General features: G+C 48.8%; 1 protein-coding gene across 1 annotated transcript in view; it reads left to right on the top strand.

Moving 5' to 3' along the window:
- LOC123035062 (zinc finger protein 850-like) overlaps positions 1–17089 on the top strand; it is a 56916-nt gene extending 39827 nt beyond the window's left edge. Inside the window, exons 10-15 of the mRNA XM_044452903.1 lie at positions 6255–6778; positions 8120–8246; positions 8671–8726; positions 12669–12795; positions 14798–14938; positions 15092–17089. Coding sequence (XP_044308838.1) covers positions 6255–6778; positions 8120–8246; positions 8671–8726; positions 12669–12795; positions 14798–14938; positions 15092–16371 — 2255 coding nt within the window. The 3' untranslated portion in view covers positions 16372–17089. The remainder of the gene's footprint in view (positions 1–6254; positions 6779–8119; positions 8247–8670; positions 8727–12668; positions 12796–14797; positions 14939–15091) is intronic.
- Positions 17090–20131: the final 3042 nt, after the last annotated feature.

Genomic DNA, 20131 nt, shown 5'->3' with positions numbered 1-20131 from the left:
TCTGCAAAGACATGTTAAAAGGTAACATTGCCTCTGTCTGCACTGTGATTTTTAAAATGATTATGATCATTTACAAATTATAATTAACACAACTTACACAGTGTGATGTAGTGGTTAAGAGCTCAGGCTGGGACTCAGAAATTCAGGGTTCCAGTCCCCACTCAGTCCATTGGGGAACTTTGGCCAGGCACTGCCTCTCATCCTAACCTACATCACAGGGTTGTTGTTGTAAGGACAAAATGAAGAAAAGAACATTGTAATCCACCTTAATTTTGTGCAAGAGGAAAACAGGTGGGATGTAATGCTGTATTAGACTATACAGTCCGTCTTATAATGTTGCAACAGCTGGGTAATACGAAACGTTTTAGGACACATTCTTATGCATGTTTACAAATACAGCTGGCTTGATGATTTTCTGTCTAAGCATCCTAATTGCTCAACATTTCAGGGCACAATCCTATAGATAGTCGCACAGAAAAATGCCGAGCTCCCAGCATGCTTTGCAGGACAGATTTCTGTCCAAACACGCGCAAGATTGCCCCTTTGATTTCTTCGGCAGCGCATTCCAAGTACTTTACATGACCTGCCTTTTTTACTACTCTACCTCTTGGCTTGTTCAGATGAGATGTCGATATGTATTTAATTGGTTGTTTTTTTCTTGGAGAAAAGCGTCTTATAGATCCCTTTCTACTTGGATCCGAAATCCACCCGGATTGCCAGAAGCGGATGGATTTTTCAAGCGGGAGCCTTTCCTAGGGGAAAACTCTCCCTGCTTGCTCCCGCTTTCTGCTCTTCTGTGCATCTCCCCCCATACGCGCATGCCGCGCCTGCACCGCGTGCCGCTTGCGCACGTCCCTGCAGGAATGCGGCGCTTCGCTTTCTTGCGCGCTTCCCCCAGAGATGCCCATTTCGGGTGCGCGGGGGGGGGGGTGGCTCGGAAGTCGGCTACGCCAACGGCGGGGGCGCCGGACCCGCCGCAGCGACTCCGATCCCGCCTCTCGCAGGGTTAAGGCGACCGAGTCGCCCTCCCTAGAGCAGCAGGGCATGGCTGCGAGGAGGGAAGTGGCCGCCGCGGGGCATCACTTCCTACGCTGCCCGCCATGCGGAGGCGGGAGGTTGGTTCCCTTCCCCGCTGCGCCGCTGCCCGGGACGGGGAGGCGCGCCGGGCTTGCGCCAGCGCCTTTGTGCGGGTCCGCCGTGAGTCCGAGCGCGTTTTCCGCAAAGCGGAGCCGGGGTCGGGGCGCGGAGGGGCGGCGGGAGGAATCCGGCGCTCGAGGGGACGCCGAAAAGGCACCGGCGGTGGGGAAGGATCGCGATTCCCCACGCAATCGAAATAGTGGGGAGAGAAGGGGATTTCAGCAAGGGGACCGGCTGCGAGGCGCGCGGCTGCCGTCGCCAATCCGGTGCGCTCTGGAGGGGTGGGACTACACATCCCAGCAGCCCCAGCCAGCAGCGCTGATCCGCTGGTCGTCGTTTGGCGTATACCCGTGCCTTTCCCAGCCCGGTGCCCTGCTGGAGTTCGGGACTACAGGTCCAGTCGCCCCTGATGGGAGCTGAAGCGCACAACATAGATTTGCAATGGTTTCTAGCGGTAGTGATGTTGTGTTGTTGTTGCTGGAAGCCAGAAAATTGGGTGGGGATCCGATGCATAGTTAGGCAAAAAAAAGGGCCTGCGACTTAGACCGCAGCCCTTTTCGCAGTCTGAATACGAATGAGATTGCCGCTCAAGAGTGGGTTTTTGCCACTTGAAACCTGTTCTTCAATTCCGAAGTGTCTGTCCGTCCCCTCAGCACCCTTGTTCCAGGCTCTGGGATTCTGGTAAAAACAAAAGCCATACAGATGCCGGGAGACTGAAGGAAGCCCCTTTCCCTCTGACCCGTATGGGATTTTGCACTGTAATCTTCTCCGGAGAACAACCCATCCTCTTCTACTGCCATGTGCAGAGTCCAGATGATGTGGGGGAAGGTGAACCTGCCCACCCCTTGGGGACTTACCTTAGCTGGCCTCCTGCAGTTGGGTGTCCTCCAGGTGTTTTGGGCTGCAGTCTTCCTAGCATCCCTGCCCATTAGCCATTCAGCAAATGGCAAATGCTATTTTGGGATGCATTAATAGTATTGCTTCCAAATCACGAGAAGTAGTAATTCTCCTATACTCCTCACTAGTCAGACCCCGTCTGGAATACTGTGACCAGTTCTGGGCACTGAGATTTAAGAAAGATGCAGGTAGATTGGAAAGGCTCCAGAGGAAGGCAACAAAAATGATCAGGGTTTAAACGTCATTTTAATTGTTAGTATTATTTATTTATTTTATATCCTTGGCCAGGTCGACTCAAATTATATTGTTTTTATATTGTGATTATTTATTTATTGATGTGAGCCGCCCCAAGGCTTCGGCGAATGGGGCAGCATAGAAGCTTCCTAAGTAAATAAATAAATAAATAAATAAATAATCCTGCTCTATGAGGAGAGAATAAGAGAACTTGGCATGTTCAGCCTTGAGAAGAGAAGGCTGAGTAGGGACATGGTATCCCTCTAGAGGTACCTCAAGGGCTGTCACAAAGAGGAAGGTCAAGATCTCTCCTCGCTGACACCAGGGTATGGGACACGAAGCTCAAGTTGCAACAACCCAGATTCAGGATGGACATCAGGAAAAGCTTCTTCATGGTCAGAGCAATAGGACAGTGGAAGCAGCTGCCTGGAGAGGTGGGGGGCTCTCCTGCACTTGAGAGGTGCAAGGGGAAACTGGGCACCCATCTGATGGTGTGAACTGGTGTCCTGCAACAGCAGGAGGTTGGACCCGATGGCCTTCATGGCCCCTTCCAACTCTACTATTGTGTGATTCTATGCTAGGAGCTCACGTTCCAAAAATCAGGAGTGTACTCATTTGGGGAAGGCAGCCTTAACTGATTTGTACAGGGTGCTTTGCACATACTTGTTGGTACAGTGGTTCAAGTGTTGGGCTGCAATTTGGGAGATCTGGGCTCTAGTCCCCAGTTGGCCATACAGATCACTAGGTAACTTTGGACTGGGCATGGACCTTTAGCCTAATCTACCTCATAGGGTTGTTGTGAAGAAGAAAGAAGCAGGATAGAAATGTAACAATAAAAATGCAATAAATAGGAATGTAGCCACAGAAGCTAAGATCATGGCATCCGGTCCTCTCCCTTCCTGGCAAATAGATGGGGAACAAATGGAGGTAGTGACAGATTAATTTTCCTGGGCTCCACGATCACTGCAGATGGGGACTGCAGCCAAGAAATTAAAAGACCCTTGTTCCTGGGGAGGAAAGCTATGGCAAATCTAGACAGCATACTAAAAAGCAGGGACATCACCCTGCCAACTAAAGTGCGTATAGTCAAGGCACTGGTTTTCCCAGTTGCAATGTATGGCTGTGAAAGCTGGACCATAAGGAAGGCTGAGTGCCGAAGAATTGAGGCCTTTGAATTGTAGTGCTGGAGGAGACTCCTGCAAGTCCCTTGGACCGCAAGGCGATCAAACCGGTCAGTCCTAGAGGAGATCAACCCTGACAGCTCTTTAGAAGGCCAGATACTGAAGATGAAACCCAAATACTTTGGCCACCTAATGAGAAGGAAGGACTCCCTGGAGAAGAGCCTAATGCTGGGAACAATAGATGGCAAAAGAAGAAGGGGAGGGCAGAGGATGAGGTGGCTGGATGGAGTCACTGGGGCACTCAGCGTGAACTTGGGTGGACTCTGGGGGATGGTGGAGGACAGGAAGGCCTAGAGGAGTGTTGTCCATGGGGTCGCGATGGGTCGGACACGACTCTGCGACTAACAACAACAAAGCCATGAAAGCGGAATGTAGCCACAAATTGCAGTTGTTCTGGGATGCAACTGAGGCTGTGCTTCCAAAGGAGGACACTGCCTATCCATTAGAAGGAACTGGGTTCTTCTGTGGAAAATTCCATTTTCCCCACACTGGTACCTCTTGGCACAGTGTAATGAAATGGCCGTTTGGGAAGGCCACTTCATTCTTGTGTTTGGAAGCCACAATGCTCACCAGGTGCTCTTAGATCAGGCTTTGCTGGGGATACTGGGCATGGTAGTCCAACACATTGGAGGGGTGCTACGTTAGGGAAGTCAATTTTAGCTCACCACTTTTTCTTTGTCTGATCTACCTCAAAGGGTTGTCGTGGGGGAAAAGTGGGACAAGTCTGCCGCCGAGCGCCTTGACAGAATAATCATTAGGAATATTGCAGAGTCAGAAAAAGTACCAAACAGGAGGAAAGGTTACAAAGTGTGGGGCTTGGAGAAAAGGTGACTAAGGGGGAGGAGGGAATGTGATGGAGGGCCGTAGCATTTTGTGTGCTGTGAGAAAAATGGAAAATTTTTATTTCTGAAAATAAGTAGCTCGATGGGAGATTTGAGACAGCCTCTATCAAGCAGTCCTGAATTAAGCTATGCACATGTTGTTTGTTTATTTTTGCACGTGTATGCTGGCAACATTTAACAATGGTCGTCCACCTGGACAAATTCAGGGAGGAGAGGGCTAGCCAGGGCTATTAGTCCAGATGGCTGTATACTGATATCAGAAGCAGTATACTGGGGAGAGAGAACTTGGCTCCCTGTCCTGCTTGGGGACTTCCCAGGAGGGGTCCTTGGCCAGTGTGGGAAAAGCCGGGACTGATCCAGCACTTCTCCCCTGCTGATTTTTCTCAATCCCTCTTTGCTCAGCGCATTCTTGGGGCTATGTGGAAATTCACCAGCAAAATTCTTATTATTAGAACATTTCTATGCCGCCCCTTGCCGAAGCCTCGGGGCGGCTTACAACACAATAAAATACAATGCAATACAAAAATAACAATATAAAATTAAAATTTATACACACACACGATATAAAAGAAGTTATAAAAGAAAAGTTATAAAAGAAAAGAAAAGGAGTTGCCCTGGCCAGATAAATAAGTAAATATTGTTAACAATTAAAATGACGTTTAAATAAAAAGGTCTTCACCTCTCCTGCCTGGGAGTTGCGCACTGGCGGCAGAATGACGGGCAGATTTCTTTTTTCAAAAGGAGAGCTCTCTCGGGTGTTTTGGATGCGAGAAGCTACCGGGGTTCTGGACAGCTTGGAACCGGGATACCAGTCCCCTGACGCATCTGCCCTTTTGCTGAGGTCATCAGAGGCCATGTTATTCGTGGTTCCCTGTGGACCCATAGCCCAAGGGGAGCCTACCCAGGGAAGAGCCTTTGCTGTGTTGGCCCCTTTCTGTGGAACACGCATCCTCTGGAGGCCACGCAGACACCAGCACTGCATTGCCTTTGGTGCCTGCAGCATGTGCCTTCATTCTCAGAAGCCTTCCTTTCTGACCAGCTGTTTCTAATGCATCACCTTTATTCTTTCATTATTCACATTTATTTATTTATTCATTTAAAACTTTTGTAGACTGTCCCATTACTGAAGTCTCGGGGTGGTTTAACCGTACAAAAATACTTTCCTGGGATCTGTCTAGATATGGAGCAAAATACAAATGCTGCGAATAAATAAAGGGCTAGTACACTAATCCTCTTGTAGCTTGTCTATTTTTTAAATTAAAGCTTGTCAGTGGGTCTCTATGAAGCACTGAGAAGTAAAAATATGTTTTTTGTTCACTGAAAAGGAAAAATGTTGAGCAGCGATTTCTTATTTATATCTATACCTTTCTTTCAGGGAGCCCACGGAGGGGGCCTGACTCTCCTTCATCTCATTTTTATCCTCATAACAACAACCCCGTGAGGTGAGTTAGGCTGAGAGTCAGTGAGGGTCCAGAGTCACCCAGGGCGCTTCATACGTGATTGGGGAACCCAGTCACAGTCCAACCCTTTAACAACTGGCAATCAGCCATGAGGACTAGCAACCCAACCCATCCAGACGGCACCAGGTTGGGGAAAGCTGGTTTAATGGCCAGCTGGGATATGGACAAAGAATTAAGGACTGTATTTCAGGGCTCTGAACCCTGTGATGAGTAATAAGAAATATATGAAATGAGAAATCTCATTGATCATACAATGAAATGATAAATAAGATGAAAACATCAAATAAACATGTCTACATTTTCACTTCTGCATCTTTGGCATTGACAATTCATCCCCTCCTGGTTTCTAGAATCTCTCTGACCTTTGTGGGATTCATTTCTTCCCACAGGGGGAAACTAACCTTGCAAGGGAGGACAAGACACTGTAAATTCTCCTTCCTTCCAAAGCCGAGGTGCCCTTCCTAAAAAGGCGACAGGGAGCTGCATGGCCGCTTCGGTGTGAGCTGCCCCGATTAGCCCGACAAGCAAAATGGCCACCAAGCGAGGAGATGCAGCGACCCCACCTCTCCACTCGCTGCCGGAGCAGGGGGCAAGCATTAAAAAGGAGGAACGGGAACTGGGGGGCTTTCAGCTGAGCAGGGCTGCCGAGAAGGGCCCAGGCCTCCTTCAGGCTGAACATCCAAGAGACTTTCCAGGGGAAAATGAAGACAATCTCCTGCAAGAAGCTGGTGGCAGCTCCGATGCACAGGGCCAACCCTTCTGGCAGCGTTATTGCCGCCAAGCCAAGTGGCCCCGCGAGATCTGCAGCCAGCTCTGGGCCCGTTGCTCTTGGTGGCTGAAGCCGGAGAGGCACAGCAAGGAGCAGATCCTGGAGCTGGTGACCCTGGAGGAGTTCTTGGCTGTCCTGCCCCCGGAGATGCAGAGCTGGGTCAGGGCTGTTGGGCCGGGGACTTGCTCCGAGGCCGTGGCCCTGGCAGAGGACTTCCTGCTGAGGCAGCAGTGGGAGGATGTGGGGCAAGAAGAAAAGGTAAGACGCCTTCGTGATAAGACTTCACTATAAAGGAGAGGTGTTGGACCTTTTCCCTCCAGATATTATTGGGTTGCAGTGGGATGGGAGGCACCCATTGGGGGAGCCTGGAATCTTTCGTTGGGAACCCCCCACCCTCCACCAGGTGTCCCTGGGTACCAGTTTGCTGCCTGAGGACACCTGATGGAATAAAGGTACAGGGTCCGTGAGGATTTCTGCTGCATTTAATTCTCTGGATTACCTGGCTGCTTGCACACACTTCCATTTCCCCCTAATTTTTTACTGCCTGAGTTCTTTCCCTAAAGTTCAATTCCCTTGTCTCTCCATCCATACATGCTTTTTTTAAAAAACAAATGAGGGGTTCTTAAGAGACGGGGGATTTAAACACACTCAAGCACACACTTAAGAGCATGTGTAAATTTGTGTGTGCATTTCGTGGGCCTCTCCCCAGAACTTTTCGGTACCTGGGCCCATTGGGCTGTGGTTCCCATTATCCACGATCACGGACCCTGTGAGCGAAGGCTGATCCAAATTAGCAACTCGGGGGCTCTGGCATCCTGCCTTGTTTCGAAGGGTTGGAAATACGGGTGCTGATGATTCTCAGAAGACCATTCCCTCTATTAGATTCCTTCCAGCTGTTGCTGGTCGTCCAGATGACACACGTCCAGATTTGCAAGCGGGCAAAATTTGCAGTTGTTAAAAAGGAAGACAAAAACTTTAGGAAAAGAAAATCCCTAAGGTGGTTAGGGGGAACTTGGAAAAGAGCCCGGTTAGTGCAATAAACACATAATGTGTCGTGAGGGGGGGAACAGAAAAACAGGCAGGCAGGAGAATGACATGGAGTACAGAGGAAATGGGCATGGCTGGCAAACCAAAAGGAACATCCCTCATTCCAACACTTTGTTTCAGACCTCAGTTGCCTTTTGCTTAATATCATCATGGTAGTTGATCCCTTGGTTTCTCTGCTGTGCCTGAGCTGCTGCCAGGTGTTCATTGTTTATTTATTTTATTATTTATTTTATTTATTAAAACATTTTTATGCCGCCCCATTCGCCGAAGCCTCGGGGCGGCTCACATCAATTGTTTGGATTTCTTTGGGTTCTTTGCAGAAAGGAAGGGCCGAGCCTGTTAAAATGCTTACAATATTATTACACAATTCCTACAGACATAGCAAGCTGCCCTGTACTGAATTAGGCCATTGTTCTGGCCAGCACAGTATTGCTTGCAACTCCAGGGTCTGGCAGGGAGGGTCTTTCCCAGTCCTGTCTAGAGATGCCAAAGACGGAATCTGGGGCCGTCCCCATGCAGACCCTGTAGCCTTTTTCTCCGGATGGAATTCAGGTTCCACTGGGACTGAAGGAGGAAACGGCTGACTTCCCCGAGGCAGAGAGGGCTCCACCGGGGACCCGGCAGAGGCAGCTTTCAAGGGATATCAAGCAAGAGGACAACAGAGAGAACACCTCACTGGGTAAGGATTTGTCGAGTGTTGCTTGAAAGCAGTGGTGTGAAACCTCCCTCAGCCAGAGGGCCAGATACCACTGTGAGAAACTCCTGGGGGCCACCTGCTGGGGTGGGCGGGGCCAAAACAAAAAGAGGCGGGGCCAGAGTCAAGGGGGAGGGGCCCCAGACTAGACCCAAGTCTGGCCTTGGGTCTTACGCAGGGCCCTGTTTATGTACGAGCATGCAAAATGGGAAGAGGGCATGCATATTCTCCGCACCATTATGAGAGCGAATGGAAGAGAAATGCCTTAAATAAATAAACAGGAACTTATAGGGATTTATTAGGCTAAAATAAACGTGAGTTTTCAGATGCCCCCCGAGTGAAACAGGAAGTTTGCATGAGTGGTTGCCTTTTTCATTAAAATTTCCCTCTGCTTTTGTCTTCCTCACAGGCAGTGTGATGGGAGCCTGGACAACCGCTGCAGGCATGGAGGCAACTCCTGGTCAAGTAAGGAGCACCAAGGAATAGCTAATTTGGGTGCTGGTCTTTCTCTTAGGAGAACCTTAAGTTTCCACTTTGCAAAGACTAATAGCTCCACTTCATAACAGTTGGGCTTCTCTGGAATATTGTGTCCACTTCTGGACACTGCATTTTCAGACGGATCTGTGTACAATGGAATGAATTCAGGGGAAAGTCCAGATGTCAAGGCCCGGAAAAAAGCGTCAACAAGCAGAACCAAAAAGCAAACCCAGAAAAAACCTGAGAAATGGTTCCCACCCTCCAATTTTCTAAAGTTACTGGAGATTTTTCTCCTCAAAAATTCCTGACTTTTCCTCACAAACTTCCCTTCTCTGTGGGCAACGCACACCATCAGTGGTCTGGAAAGCAGGTCCTGTGGGGGAAGGCTAAGGAACTGAGTAGGGTTAGCCTGGAGAAGAGAAGATGGAGGGTAAACAGCACAGCAGCCTTCTTCTGGACTGAAAGGTTGGTTGCCTGGAAGAGGTCAAAGAGTTCTCTGTTGCCCCTGGGGGTGTTTGCAGCCGGGTTCCCTGCAGTGAGTGGTGGATCAGACTAAAACTCAGCCTCCAGCTCTTGGATCGGATAGCTCAGAAGCAGAGAACCTTGCCTTTTGCACAGAAAGTTGCAGGTTGAATCCCCAGCTCCTCACAATTAAAAACAGAAAGAAAAGGGGATTGAAAAACAAACAGTGGGAAAGATACCTCCCAGTCCGAGGGGCTGGAAAGCCAGTACTGGCTGAAAAGGACTACAGGTTTAAATTTAAAAGAGCTGAGCAGGGCAGTCAAGACAAGATATTTTGGAGGTCCTTCATTTATAGGGTCGCCATAAGTCAGAGATGACTTGAAAGCACGTCACAACATTTGACCTAAGGCAACTCCTGTGATTTAAGAACCAGTTTCCAGCTGCCAGAGAGCTGGCTCAACAGCCCCACTGAGATGTCAGTGATAGTAGAATCCAAATAGGAGAGTTGGAAGGGGCCAAGAAGGCCATCAGGTCCACCCTCCTGCTATTGCAGGACACCAGTTTACACCATCCCACTCAGATGGCTGCCCAGTTTCTTTTTGAATGTCTCTAGTGTGGGAGAGCCCACCACCTCTCTAGGCAGCTGTTGTATTGCTCTAACCGTGAGGAAGCTTTTCCTGATGTCCAGCCTGAATCTGGGTTGTTGCAACTTGAGCTGATTATTCCGTGTCCTCCACTCTGGTATCAGCAAGAAAAGATCTTGACCTTCCTCTCTGTGGCAATCTTTGAGGTACTTCTAGAGGGATATCATGTCCCCCCTCAGTCTTCCCAAGGCTGAACGTGCCCAGTTCTCCCAGTCTCTCCTCACAGGGCAGTGTTTCCAAACCCTGGATCAATGTTACTGCCTTTCTCTGGCGACCCACATGCCTTCAAGCAAATCTGAACACCCAGAAGGGCTAGAAACTTAAAAAACATCAGCAGCAGCAGCACGGAAGCTGGATCCTCCACTGAGTGGCACGTCCTTTGCTCTCCTTGCACTTGGGCGGAATCGCCGTACAAACACAGCCCCTGCTGTGAGTACCCCCTTTTCAGCAGGGGGTGGACTTGCCCAGCTCTGCAGGGAGGGGCTGCGCTGCCCAGGACTGGGCGAGTGGCCTGCTGCGGCGGGTGGTGTCCTTGTGCCGAACCTGCTTGCCACTTGAAAAGCAGCAAAGGAGCCGAGATGAACGAACAGAGGCGATAAATCACTTGCAAATGTTCTGATTTTCTCTATGCAAGTTCCTGGCATTCATTCGTAGGCAAGAAAAGAGACTGCGGTAATTCCTGTAATCTCAATAAAAACATGCTGTGTAAGAATTCCTGTAATATGAAAAGGGCAGTTTGAAGGTGTTCCCTGAGTCTCTAGCAGCATTTTGGTACTATATGAACATAATAGTTCTTTGTTTATGTGCTCATAGCAGAGCCTGAGGCCTCTTTTCAGCTTTAAATATTCCGACACAAATATGCTTACATGTTACTTACAGGGTTTTCGGCCTGGCAAGGTCCAGGAACTGGCCTTCCATGTTACTTACAGGGTTTTACATGTTACAGGGTTTTCGGCCTGGCAAGGTCCAGGAACTGGCCTGGTGGAATCACTGCCATTTTGCATAGTAGCTCCTGGTCGTGAGAGGTTTGGCTTAGCAAACAGGTGTTGCAGAAGCCTTTGTCTATATGCAATTATTTTGTATCCCATTTTACAGATTAGACCACTGAAGACGACTCTTGGTTAAAGCGGGGTGTGGGGGGCTGCTTATCCATGCCAGCTATTCTTCTGAGCTTTGCAGATGGTGCTCCATAGTGGAAAGGCTCTTCTGGGGAAGCAGCTTGCCACCATGGAGATCTCCTCTATAAAGCTCAGATTTAGTCTCTTATGGTATTGTAGGAATTACTACATGACAAAGTTTTACTCTCTTCTGTCGTGCCAGCAACTTGCATAGATAAAACCCCTTTGTTAGACCTTTTGGAAATGACTTTTTTCCAGCAGTTTGTTCATGCCGGTTCCTTTGCCGCTCTTGCTTGCTGTGTTGGGAGACATTTTCCTGCACAGTTTGGCATGCCCACGCTAAGGTAAAGTCTTGGTCGGCACTGGGATGGGTGGCCATTCTTGCTGCTGCTGGGTGAGTCCTCTGCTCTGTGCTCAGGGACAGGGAGCCTCATCCATGCCTCAGTTCTTAGAAGGTGGGGTGTCCCATGTGGCCCAGAGCAGGCCTGGTGGGAAGGGGCAATTCACCTCTCTCCACCCCAAATCTGCTTCTGTAAAGCATTCTGTGTAAGCGAAAGGGGGTTCATGCCTTGGGTTCAAGAGAGAGCCAGTGTGGTGTAGTGGTTAAGAGCAGGGGATTGAGACTCAGACGATCTGGGTTCTAGTCCCCGCTCGGCCATGGAGCCAACTGGGTGACTTTGGGCCAGTCACAGACTCTCAGCCCCACCTACCTCACAGGGTCGTTGTTGTGGGGATAAGATGGAGGAGGAGAATGATGTAAGCTGCCTTGAGCCCTTTGTAGGAAAAAGGCAGGATATAAATCGGAGGATCACATTGATAGGATCTCAATGAAGCTGTTTATTAAAGAAGCCGGTGAATGCTGAATATTGCATTATAAGTGAGAGACAGTCCAGTATAGTGGTTAAGGGTCCTGACCTGGGACTCAAGGCATCTGGGTTTTATCCCTTGCTCATGCCATTTATTTTTATTTATTTATATTGTGATTTATGGAGCCAACTGGGTGACTTTGGGCCAGTCACAAGCTCCCAGTCCAACCGACCTCACAGGGTTGTTGTTGTGAGGTATGCTAAAGATATGAAAGGGCGGCATTTAAATCTAATAAGTAAATGAATGAATGAAATAAGCAAGCAAAGAATTAGAAGGGCTCCAGGCTTCACCTGGAGGGATCCTGCTACAGATGGGAGCAAAGCGATGCTTCTCTTTTCTGTCTCCGAGAAGCCCAGCCAGCAGACACAGAGGCTGCCAGAGTTTAGCCAGCATGTTTGCACTGTCTTCTGTCTACTCTGAGGTTCACCTTTTGTGCCAATCTTGGGACATATACTTAATTCTCTTCTAAGCTACGTGCAGTAGCTTAGCATGTTCTAATTAGGCTCTTCTAATTAGTCACCTACTGTGATAGGTAGGTAGGTAGGTAGATAGACTGTCCTTGAGACAGCAGCCCTGAGTAGACAACAGCCGGTTTTTTGTACCCATCTCCTCCCAAAGAACTCCCTCCTTCGAGTTACATGCTACTTTCTTTACACCCTGGCACAGTTGGAGGAAATGCACCTGCGTTTAACCAAAGCTGAGCTTTCTAAAGTCCTGAAAAAGTAGCCTGGCCAGGACGAGTTGTGTCACGCATCTCCTCGAGAGACAAGGGCCTTCTGGATTGTAATGCCTCTGTATCTTGCATGAGATCATTAGCAGGTGGTGTCCTCTTTCTCCAGGGGCTGGTGACCTTCGAAGAGGTGGCAGTGTATTTCTCCAAAGGAGAGTGGAATCTGCTGGATGGCGGACAAAAGGCCCTGTACAAGGAAGTGATGTTGGAGAATTACGGGCATGTGGTCTCCCTGGGTAAGGGCACAGTTCGTACAGCCCGAAAGCATCGGTGAGGTTGTGCGGTTTGTGTTCGTTTTGCACCTTTGTCTTCAGCTCAAAGTGTTTTGCACCTAAGCTGCAGTTCTCGGGTTTTGTTTCTTCCTGGAGGCAGGAGGTTCGTCACCCATCCCACTTCCCTGGCCCAGGTTTGGGGGTATCCCCAGCAAAAGAAACCTCTGGAAGGACCCTTCCTCCTGGCAGGAGCAGGAGGCAAAAGCACTGTTGTGAAGGGACAGCTGAAGTACATTTCCTGTGATGTCCCCAACATCTGTATTATGTGCCAGCTGTTAGGAGTGAGAAAGAAAGACGGCTGCTTTGGGCGCACATTCTCCAGGGCTGCTGGCTGGTCTCCAGAAGAACTGGAATCAGAAGGAGAAGAGGAAAAGGCACAGAAGGGCCAGGGAATGTGGGCCAGGCCAAGACACTGAGCTGAGAGAAGCAGAGACGCTTATCTCAAGGGCAGACTCCCAGGTGGGCCGGCAGGCTGCCTCTAGGAATAAGCAAGATGTGCAGTCGGCAGGAGAGGTCCTGAAGTAGGGGATTTTCTCAGACACAGACGAGGCAGCCCCGGCTCTTGACCCCATGGCGCTGCGTCCGCAGAGGAGGCTGGCCCAATTAGAAGATGAGCGCGCAGAGAGGAGCCGTGTTCGTTTTCAGCAGGCGCCTCCGGCATGCTAAGAGAGTCAGTTCTGGGTGTTTGTGTGCTTTGGTCAATACAGAATGATTTGCAAGAAAAGATCTGTGGCTTTGAACGCACGAAGGAGGAACCCAACACTAGCAAAGAGATCCAGCAGCCTGGAATAGCCCCTAGTTCAATGCAACGAAGCCATCGAGAAAACTTACACAGCGGACTGAGTAGGACACGTGATACCTGCCCCATCTCAGTGAAGCCACGCCTGCTGTGGTGCCCAAGATGACCCTGCCATGGGACATCTCTGGAGCCCTCGGAGAAGGGTCTACCCACTCTTTTTCCTGGAGTGTGGGGTGCCCCACAGCAGATGGAGGGGGGAAGTATACAACTCTTTCAGCTTCCCACTGTTTGAGCAGCAGAGCTGTGTTGGATAGGGAAGGCTGCCACCTAGTGACTGGAGATGTTACTGCAGGTTTTAACCAAATGAACACCTTTTAATTAATTAATACACGTTAAAAACCAAAAAACCCCAAGGATTCCCTTAGTTCGCATGCCAAATTTCAGATGCCTGGATTTTAGTCCTGCCACAGTGGCACCAACAGATCAACAGATAGTCAGACACACATCTCTGTGATAAATATATATGAATAAATATGCATTAAGTTTATATCTCACTTTTCCACCAAATTAGTGTTCAAGACTGCTAAGGTTGTAATACAGATAAAATAACATGAAACATGATTGTGTTGTTATATATCATCATCATTATGAAACATTAAGAGAACCCAGAGTTTGTTTTGCGGGTGTGAAGTGTTGAGTTGTTCACTGTGAGTTGTTAGCTCTGCAAGGTTGAGACAACACAATGACTCAGCTTTCAACAATAACTCTTGAGTGTGGGTTGTTGTGTTGTCTGAATACAGTCACTGTCATCTTTTTCATGCCATACAAAGAGGTACCTTTTTCCTGGGCGTTTGAACGTTAGTTAAGCCCCTTTCCGGGCTACTTTGTGGTGTTCGTCCCAGGCCATGAAGAGGCAGGGAAATTTTGTTTGTTGTGGGATAAACATATTTCTCATCATTTTGAGATGACATTTTTATGGGTTTCATTTGTCTTAATGCACTGATGGTGGCTTATTTTTGACTTTGAGGTGTTTTTTTTTCTTTATATTGATTAGGGGTTTCTTCATTCGTAAGTGTGAGTGAAAAAAGCAGTCGGGCTGATTTTCTTCACACACATTCAATAAATAATTTTAACAATTGGGTGCCCAGCACCAGTCTGCCACATGAAGGGGGGGGCACAGTTTCCAACATTTTGAAAATTAAAATTGTTGTTTTGTTCCCTTGGAAGCAGGACTTCTGATTCTCAAACCCAACCTCATTTCCTGGCTGGAAGAAGAAGCAGCAGAAGGAGAAAAGGAAACAGAGACAGAAGGAGAACACCTGTTTGTCTGGGACTCAGAAAAAGATGAGAATTCAACAGGCTTTTTGGGTACCTTCATTATTGATTTGATTTCCTTTCCTTATTTAACATGCCACCACGGCAGTTTATGAAAAGTTATTTTGTCGTTACTAAGAGCAGACCCATTGAAACCAATGACGCTTGGGAGAAACTCATGCCAGGTTTTTCTTTTTCTTCTGGCAGGTGAGGAGAACGAGTGTAGCAAGGAGAAAGAGCAGCCAGAAAGCTCGACGGAGGACATGCTGATGGGAAGAGCCGTAGTCGGAGGTGATTTAGAAGAAAACTCCAAAGGGTTCTTAGAGCATCACCCTGCTAAAAATCCCATCCAGTTCATTAATTCCTCAGGGGGATACAGTGATCCTGATGAATACTTTGCCAAGCAGAGCATCTTCAAGGCAGAAGACGAGGGAGAGTTTGGCCGTGTGAAAGCTTTCCGGTGGGGGCCCGATCTTGTGGCCAGCCCTGCGAAGCTGCCAGGGGAGAAGCTGCACCTGTGCTTGGTGTGTGGGAAATGCGTGTCCACCAAAGCGAAACTGGTGATCCACGAGAGGACCCACACGGGGGAGAAGCCGTTCGCCTGCTCGGCCTGCGGGAAGCGCTTCAGCCAGCAGGCCCACCTGAACGGCCACCAGAGGACACACACGGGGGAGAAGCCCTTCCGGTGCCTGGAGTGCGGGAAACGCTTCAGCGACGGCACCTCCTTCAAGAGGCACCAGAGGATCCACACGGGGGAGAAACCCTACGAGTGCGCGGACTGCGGGCGCTGCTTCCGGGACCGGACAGCCATCAAGAGGCACGTGATCGCCCACATGGGCAAGAAGCCCCACAAGTGCGAGGACTGTGGGAAGTGCTTCTTGCACCGCTCCGAGCTCCTGAAGCACGAGCCGAGGCACCCGAGAGAGAAGCCCTACCGGTGTTCGGTCTGCGCACAGAGTTTCAGCAAGCCGCAGTACCTCTTCAGCCACGGGATCGCCCACGTGCGGGAGCGCCGTGAGCACCGGCAGCACAAGGCGGGCCTCCCGTGCGGGACGCCGGCAGGGGCGCTCGAGGGGGTTCACGGGACGGAGGGCGGCCAGGGCACCGTGGCGAGGTGCGCCTTGGCGCGGGCAGAAGGGGGAAAGGCGTTCCGGTGTTCGGAGTGTGGGAAGTCGTTCACGCAGCAGGCAAACCTGGTGGTCCACTGGAGGACCCACACGGGCGAGAAGCCCTACCAGTGCGCCGAGTGCGGGAAGAGCTTTGGCGACCGCACCTCCCTGCGTAGGCATAAGAGGATCCACACGGGAGAGAAGCCCTACCAGTGCGTGGACTGTGGGAAGCGCTTCAATGACGGCACGTCCTTCAAGCGGCACAAGACGACCCACACGGGCGAGAAGCCCCATAAGTGCAAGCGCTGCGGGAAGAACTTTATGTATCACGTACAGCTGATTAAGCATGAGAGAACCCATGTGGGGGACAACCTGTAGAAATGTGCCAACTGCGGTGGGCCGGCTCCACAGGCAGTCCTGCTACTTCCTGGAAAAAAGGACACCTGGGGTGGAAACCAGGAACAGGGCTGACACAGCGGAAGAATCTCGGAATTTTGTACTGGGTGCGGAAGCCGCAGAAGAGGGGTGCGGAAGCTGAAGTTCATGGAACAGATCTGGCCCTACAGGGGTCCCTGGGCTTGTCCAGGTATCCCCCTCCCCTCTTTTTGTGCCTACCCGTCATTTGGTGGCGTCCTGGAATGTGTGCAGCCTGCATCTCCCACTCTGAAAGATTGCGATGCTTCCTCTAAGGATGAGATGCTGATAAAAACAGTGTTGAAGCGAACAGATGCTGTAATTTTGGCTCTGCCTGATTCTCCCTTAGCCTTGCTCACGGCCAGCACGCAGCTTCTTCCAGCTTTCGGGCCGGAAGAGGTTCCCTGTGCCTGTCATAGAAAGATGAATCCTCCATGGATTTGTCTCATGGTGCTTTGGAAAGCCTCAGCTGCCACTGCTGTTGTCACCGCTGCTGCTTATGGCGAGGAGTTCCGCAGCTGGAGGACGCATGCAACGAAGAAGTCCCGTTCTTGTCCAACTTTAATTCACTGCTTGTTGGTTTGCTTGCATGACCTGGAGTTTGAGTTTTAAGGGGGAGAAGAAAAAAATCTTTGTCTATTTTCTCCATACCATGCTTAATAAATTCTCTACTCTGTCTTGACTTTTCGTTTCCCTGGTGCTCCAACACCCGCTCCCAACACGGTTGTGGTTGCCCTTTTGTGATATGTGTAAGGTTACTGCACAGGGCCACTCGGGCTTAGCTAACCTGGAACGGGGCTTGCTCTTGGTACAGGTCAAGAATCCTCGCTGCTAAACGGGCAAAGGCCAGTCCAATACATCTGTCTGAAAACTGGAAAAGTAAAAACTAAAAAGAGGCTGTTTTGAAGTGGGGTACACCGTAATATCTTGTGTTGCTCCTTCTCCAGTGGTGCTAGGCGACAGTCCCCTTGGGATCCAGCTTGTCTCTCTGTTGGACTTCCTGCGTTCGGCCTTGTTTAGGGAAGCTCCGAGTTGTGTGTGTGGAACAACGATGCAGCTAGCACAGCATTAGCACAAGCTCAGCAGGAGGAGAGCTTTTCCACGGAGAGGTTCATTCAGAAATGTGGCGTCATCCACCAGCAAACTGGAGCAGTACAGTCCATTCGGCCCAGAGTGAGACCAGATAGATTAATTCATTATACATGTTTCATTGATATGCTGAAAAAATTCCATTTGCAGGGGTTTGCATAATGGGCATTTACCATTTCATTTTATTTTTAATTATGTTTGCTATTCCTTGCCCCTGTTTTAAAACATTCAGTTTTTAAAAATGTTATTTTAATTATGTTTGCTGTTCCCCTGCCCATTTTAAAACATGTTTCTAGTGATCTGGCTATATCACATCACATTTTATGAAATTATGCCTCAAGACATGAATATGAGAAATAAATGTGGGTGGTTTGCAACGGCACATAAAAATACAGTATAAACTACAAACAGCATTAAAAACATCATAAAGCAGATTACCATACAAAAATGTAAAACGTGTATAAAAATGACAATAGTTTAAAGTAGATCTTAGACCAGCATCATGGTCTTAAGTGCATCAAGGGTTATTTTTCTTCTACTTGCTTTTATCCTACTTAAGGACCCCCTGGAGAAGACCCTAATGCTGGGAACAATTGAGGGCAAAAGAAGGAGGGAATGGCAGAGAATGAGGTGGCTGGATGGAGTTACTGAAGCAGCTTAAGTGGCCTCCAAGCTTAAGTGGCCTCTGGGGAATGGTGGAGGACAGGAAGGCCTGGAGGAGTGTTGTCCATGGGGTCGCGATGGGTCAGACGCGACTTTGCAACTAACAACAACAACCAGCCAAACAGTCTCCTGGACCTGCTTATGTGCAAACAGTAAAACAACACAGCTCCTACTTGCAAGCTTATAAAAAGATGCATCACGGAAGGCAACGGAGATGGAAAAGGAAGAGGGGAAAATTAAGTCTTTCAGCCCAGCTGGTGACATGATCCTGCTTCTCTTCCCTCCCAATGTGCAACTTGACGGAATGGATTCTGCTGGTGAAAGTCGAGGGAAGAAAATCCTTGTTTTGAAACGTGGTCAAGAAATAGGTTGAATAATACAATGAATGGTGTTTTGACCGACTTTACTTTCTGCAACCCTTTTCTCCTCTGGATTCATAATTCCTTAGTTCAGACTTTCCAGACCTGCTGGCTCCAGATGTGTTAGACTATAATTCCCAGCATTCTCCCCACAGCATGGCCAGCAATACTGGAAGTTGAAGAAGTCCAAATCTCCTGGAGGCCACCAGTTTGGAGCATGCTGATTTAAATATTTTTAGGCTGCCTTTTATTGCCCAAAGTGACCTGGAAACAAGCAAACAAGATGCACAGCTCTCCAGTACATTATCACACCACAAGATGTAGTGGCTTTAAAAGGGGACCGGACAAATTTACAGAGGAGGAAGAGGCCTTGTTAATGAGGCAGTATACCAGGGTACACCATTTACTGGGGAACATGGGTGGGGAGGCTGCTGTTACCCACCTTCATAGGAATCTGTTGCTTGTGAGATTCCTAGCTTGAAGCAGCTGGTTGGCCACTTGGGGTGATCCTGCAGAGCTTTCCTTATATTCATCAGAAAATAGTCATTGAAAGGGCAGAATAATTGAGGCCAGCATCATGACATTAGAAGTCACCAGAATCACTTAAAAACAGTGTTGCAGTGCCAGCATTATAAATATTTATAAGAATCCACTTGAAAGAGATGAGCTTTTAACACTCTTTTGAAGGCTTGAATGGATGAAGTGAAACAGGAAGGAATTCCACAGACATGGGGCCACTGCCAAAAAGACCCTGTCTGTGCGGCCTAATCAAGCTCATTGACAGATTCATTATCACTTTTAATGGCTTTCTGGCTTGGAGGAATGCAAAGGTGCAGCACTGGATCCTCCAGAAATTCCCTGACAGAGCTCTAGATCTATTTGTGATCACTTTTAATAGCTTTCTGGCTTGGAGGAATGCAAAAGGTGCAGCACTGGATCCTCCAGAAATTCCCTGACAGAGCTCTAGATCTCCAAAGGCAGGACTGTACCCTAATCAGCAGCTTCAGCACATGCTCTAACGGGTGTGTGTCTACCATCTGCCAGATCAAACCTGAGTCCATTATGTACAATTTGCACATACTCATCCTCCTTTCTCGCATGCTCTCTCTCCCCCTCTCTCCGTGTGCATGTGAACTCACAGAAAGATGGGGAGCAGGCAGAATGAAGCCACTTTAACTTACTGCTTTGCACAAAATTGTTCTTATTTTGCAAGACATGGGAAAGTTCTGGTCCTCATGACTGTAAAAATGTCCCTGGAAGCCTGCATAGACAATATCCTTTCAACAGTCAGAAGTAAGAAAAGTAGAAGAGACTGCAAGATGTTGTAGGGTAGAATGGGGGTCTGCTAAGGCCCTCAAACACTTTCTGAAAAAGTTGTAACCCTAACTACCAACATGGAATGAGAGAAAATGCGGTGGGTGGGGAGGCAGATAAGTCCCCCTCGGATGTTTGCTTCATCCATCCTGCAGGAAGAAGCTTTATGAAGTATATTTTGTGTACTGTTATTATTGTACCTTTGCATTTGTAAACCACCTTTTTTCCAATTTATTTCCTGCCTTTTTCCTACAAAGGGCTCAAGGCAGGTTACATCATTCTCCTGCTCTCTCTTATCC

The sequence above is a fragment of the Varanus komodoensis genome, unplaced genomic scaffold (assembly GCF_004798865.1).
Source record: "Varanus komodoensis strain SLA01 unplaced genomic scaffold, ASM479886v1 scaffold76, whole genome shotgun sequence".
Lineage (NCBI taxonomy): Eukaryota > Metazoa > Chordata > Lepidosauria > Squamata > Varanidae > Varanus > Varanus komodoensis.
This window is presented reverse-complemented; position numbering and strand designations above follow the sequence as displayed.